The sequence below is a fragment of the Montipora capricornis genome, chromosome 10 (assembly GCF_036669925.1).
Source record: "Montipora capricornis isolate CH-2021 chromosome 10, ASM3666992v2, whole genome shotgun sequence".
NCBI lineage: Eukaryota > Metazoa > Cnidaria > Anthozoa > Scleractinia > Acroporidae > Montipora > Montipora capricornis.
In genome coordinates, this window is record NC_090892.1 from 36792262 (window position 1) to 36797261 (window position 5000).

Genomic DNA, 5000 nt, shown 5'->3' on the forward strand with positions numbered 1-5000 from the left:
GAAAGAAGCATTAACAAAGAATCATTTGAGGACTTTCGAAGGAGAGTTTTGCGCAATCTTAGTGAGATGGATGCTGCTGTTATTGATAGGACAATAGAAAGTATGCCCACAAGAATTAAATTAATCATTCAAGGCAAGGGTCGTAGAACTAAGTATTAGATAGCATGTAATTGGTAAGATACCTTAGTCAATTTATCCTGTACATGTAGAACACAATTTTGAAATTGCCACGTTCATTTTTAAGTCACATTAGAGAAGTAAATTGAAAGTGATTACTGGCGCTAGTAGGATGGAGTGTCAATCATTGTCCTATTTTGGGAAAGGTAATCCACACGTATTTGAACATTACTCCATGACATTACTCCATCAGAAAATACGAAATATTTGCCCAATGAATGTGATATTTTGCAACAATAACGTAGTTATATGTAAAGCATACTAGAATACGTACGATGTCTCTCTTATTATGGACAAAAGTTATTGAAACTCCTTATTTTCAACATTACTCCATTGAAACCGTGTATTCATAAAGTTAATTAGATCTGTTATTTCAATTTAAGCCCTCTTTATGGAGTAATGTTGTAATTTACCTAAAATAAAGCTAAAATTGCCATGAAACGTCCTATTACTATTTCCTTTAAAGCCCTTTACACTCCAGTTTCTATATTTTATCTGCAGCTTGGCTTGAAAGCCATTATTTTAGGCTTTGAAAATGGAGTAATGTTGGGAGTCATGTTGGGAGTAATGTGAACTGTAAGTTATCGACGCGGGTGATCAAAATAAGATAAGCCAATACAATAGAAACGTGACTCTAAGTCGAGAACGTATCTCCGTTGATGTTATCTAAAATAAGTTTAGAAAAACAGTGACCACATGGCGCCAACTGGAGTTCTTCTGATGGTGGAATTTGTCTCCAGAAATGGAAAAATCGCCACCTTACATTAATCATTTCGGTGTTCGCGTGGCAAACACTTCCTCCCTTTATGAAAACAATTGGCGCATCTGATGTTGCGACGATGGGTGTATCTTTGCTTAGCTCAATGTCGCGTTTGGAGAAATTTTTTGGAGCGGGTAAATGAACTATATCTCCCTCTAACAACAGCAGCAAGTCAGCCCAGGCTATAATGGATGGTTTCCAGCGAAAATCATTCAACATAATTATCTCAGCCTCTTCCGCCCCTACCCAGGCAAAAGTTCCAGTTGCAGGGTTGCAAAACGTGCCGTATATGGCCTTCAATGGGGAGAGCATGAAGCTCTTACCGCAATTTGCAACACCGTGAATAAAAATATTACGGTACTTCCCCCTTCCTTTCTCTAACAATGTGAAGACCGCCTGAGCAAAAACACTGACGCTAATCTCATTTCTGGTGAGGAGATGCACTGCTACCCCCATCCACTCGCCATTACATTCAGCTACGCATTCCCCTGTATAGTTGTCGTGCAGAAGTTCGATGCGAGTTTTCTTTGAGCGTGCAAATTTCGCTTCTGCAGTTGCCAATTCGTGTGCAACAGCCAGGCATTCATCAACTGCTTTTCCACCCCTGTTACATATAAATTGAGCAAGATCCGTTTTGCCTTCACGATTTTGTGACGCCGCAATGGACATTAGCTGCAGCCGTGATTTGACATTCTTAGCCTGAATGAACTGAGTCACCTCGTACATGGACATACCGCGCTTTCTTTTCTTGGAAACTCTAGCACTGCGAGCTGCTTTTCTTTTATTACCGGAAATAGCATTTTCAGTTCTCGGTGGAGGTGTGTTTCCGAGGTCTGGGTGGCCCTCTGAGTGTACACAATCTCTATCTTCCTTTGTTGTGTATTTGTACGCTGAATAGTACGTGTTGTGATTGGAACTAAAATTGACCTTGATGCCGTAGCCGTCGTCCAAGAACTTGCGTACCTTCAGCCAACGAGCGCGTTTTTCAAGCTTCAATGCCATGTGATAATGCGAATGGCTCTCCGAGGCACCTGCATCAGCGTGTAATTCACGCGCTACAACCCACTGTATAACTTTCACACCAGCCATTTCCATCCAAGCCAACGAAACCATTTCGGCAAATACATCCCTAGTGGGAACTTTCTCCAAATCGGCTCTACTGTATGTCAAAAGATACACAAGGCGCTGATCTCGACTTCGCAAAGTGAAATTGACCTCCGCCATTCTAAGTGTTTAGTCCGTGAACTCCACCAACTTTAACAATATATACTTTGCTTTCATTATCTATCATCTAGACTCCTCCCCTTTTTGTTAATTCGTGAAGGAATTGTCATCATTTTATTTGCTCTACAATTTAATATACAACAAGACATCCTAATGCATATATGACAGTTAAACTTTCCCCTATTTATAACCAAGCAAACGCCTACAATTTATCCTAACATGGCAAAAAACATATAAATATTACAAAAAGCAATAGTTATGTTTGTTTTTTCACCGAAACTGTGAACGCTAGCATAAAAAAGTAGTATTTCCAATGACGGCCACACCCAGAATTTTCAGACAATCCTAGACAAAAGTAGTTGGGAAGGTTATATAAATGAACCCCACCAGAGCTGTGTTTCAACCCGCTTCTGTTAAGGCGCAAAAAAACACTTTCTCGTTCTCTTATAAAGCCCCCCTCCCCCCTATTCAATGTTGGAAGGTAACACTACAATTTCCTACGAAAAGCATTTAGTTTTGCGCAACATTGAATCAGGGGGGTGGGGAGAGAAGCAAAGAATACGTCAAAAGTGGTAACCTTCCCAACAGTTTTGTCTATGATTGTAGCTACAGTGTCAAATGAAGTATTGCCTCCTCGATGAGCTTTAAACTTGAGCCCGTGATATGGTTACGTGTACTGGTCACATTGGCATACATGAAGGGGCGGACGGACGTACGTACGGACGTTCATGACGTCATGGCTATAAAACCAAATTTTCTCACATCGATGGGTTACCATATTTTCTTAACTATGGTGCTCCGCGTGCGCGGAGCTCCGCTATGAGCAAAATCAATGAGATTTCTACATTTCTTACAAAAAGTGACGTATTTCAACGATTAACACACCGGCTGGCTAAAAAAAGACTGGTCATGAAAAATATCTCAAATCTGTTCAAATCACGTTAACCGACCAAAAGTTCTCATTCCTTCGCCGTAAATCTATGTCACTTAAAGAACACACAAAATTTACCGTTGTTAACCGTGCAATTTCCTTGTTGTGTGTAATTTTACATAAATATATCTGCGATAATTTCATATCTGTATATACATATTGATCAGTGTAAACCAAAGTGGGCAAAAACCGCTAGGGCAAGGCCGACTGGTTTTGATATAACTCTTTAATATTGTCCTCGTTATAGGACTCAGTAGATCTCTTACTTCTTAATCGTATTAATGTATGAATTCCACGATGTAAAAGAACAGCAATTCGCAGTGCAGTAGAGTAAAGTAAACAGGACCCTATCTTATGTAAACAATTCACGTACATGGCTAATAATGCACTACTGTAACAATGTTTGCTTCACGCAATGTTATTGTATGACAAGTAATCCTTGACAACTTACTGTGTATCAGCGATGAGAAGACGAGTTTTACATACTATAAACATATGGGAGTGCTCACACTCTCATACAGACAGATATTTGATAGTTTATACCAAATACAATCTTGGACAAAATTGTTAAGAAAACTCTGCTTTTGGCCTAAACTCCGATGTTTTGTGTTCTTGGGCAAAATGATCCCCAGACAATCTTGGACAAAAAGGGTTGAGAATATTAAAAACAAGGCTTATTTTGCGAACTATGTCCTCAATATCGCACATTATTAGCAATCCCCCTCCCCCCTACAACCAATGTTGATAAGCCCAGGTTCGACATGCTTTGTTTCGTCTGGGCAACATTGATCAGGGGGAGATGGGGGCAAAAAGAGAGCTTCTTTTTCATTCTTGTCATCCAGTGTTCCAAAGAAACCTCACGTTAATATCCTGACATTTTTCGACAATCTTTAGTAAAAGCAAATTCTGATGACTGTTGTGCTGAGTGTTTCCGCGGGCAAATTTAGTTGTATGAATTAATAGATACATTTTATTTCTCTTTTGTACAACAAGTAGCAGCTACAAAGTTACAGGGTCACCAGTCTGGTAAACTTTCACCACTTTCCAACTTTTACCAGTGATTTCTTCCCTCCAACTAAACATGCTATAACTGGACTATTTGTGCGAACTGTTGGTGCTTCCCACGGAAATGCCCTTAGGCGTCTTAAACTGAAGAGTATCCGACCAACTATTTTGCATGTTCATGACGACTCTGTTGTCTCAATACGTTTCTGTCACCAAGATGCCTTCGTGATTAAATAGACTTTGAGGTTCACTCAAAATATTCATCACTAACTGAAAACTGAGAAGTGATCAGGGAATTTCACAGATATGCATCCGTTACAGCGGATGCATCTGTCACTTTTTCTCAGTCTGTATCGAGTCTGTATGCAAAGCATGCTTTATTTAGATTCCCACTGCATCAAGGTCAAATGTCAAATATAAGTTTTCACTGTACTTTTGACAACAGTATCATACTTGCCGACTGTGTTGGCAGTCGATTTTCCTTTTCTCTTGGTACTCCTTGAGTGGCTCAAACGGTAGAAGGAGTTAACGTAACCTGACGGAGTTCAGCTCAAGTTTCTTGTCGGCCAAATTGCCTTTCAGTCAGTTCTTGTCAGCGATGAACTTGGTTCTGTCTCTTTCTGCCATTTTCTCAGTTATTACCGTGATTTCAGGTAGGGGCACAAGCTGCTAGTACACTGTCATTTTTTTTCTCCTTCGGAACCACCCCAGTTGTAAGTGGGTTTTAAACAGCCTCCAGAGGCACGAAAATGTTGTCGAAATGTACAAAATGCTGGATGACGAACAAGAGGAAGTTCGTGGGAAATTTAAAGCCGTAAGCGTCTGTAAGACATTCTTACAGAGGAATCTGTTGAAGACAAATTTTGGTCCATAATTCGTCTCATCACTGGATTTATATATAGA

The 5000-nt window shown here is 40.0% G+C and overlaps 2 protein-coding genes across 2 annotated transcripts in view; both read left to right on the top strand.

Moving 5' to 3' along the window:
* Positions 1–5000, top strand: part of LOC138018714 (protocadherin-like protein) — a 242109-nt gene that overhangs the window by 181528 nt on the left and 55581 nt on the right. The window lies entirely within an intron of this gene.
* Positions 4252–5000, top strand: part of LOC138018799 (uncharacterized) — a 54028-nt gene continuing 53279 nt past the window's right edge. Inside the window, exon 1 of the mRNA XM_068865474.1 lies at positions 4252–4750. Within this exon, the coding sequence (XP_068721575.1) occupies positions 4696–4750 (55 nt within the window). The 5' untranslated portion in view covers positions 4252–4695. The remainder of the gene's footprint in view (positions 4751–5000) is intronic.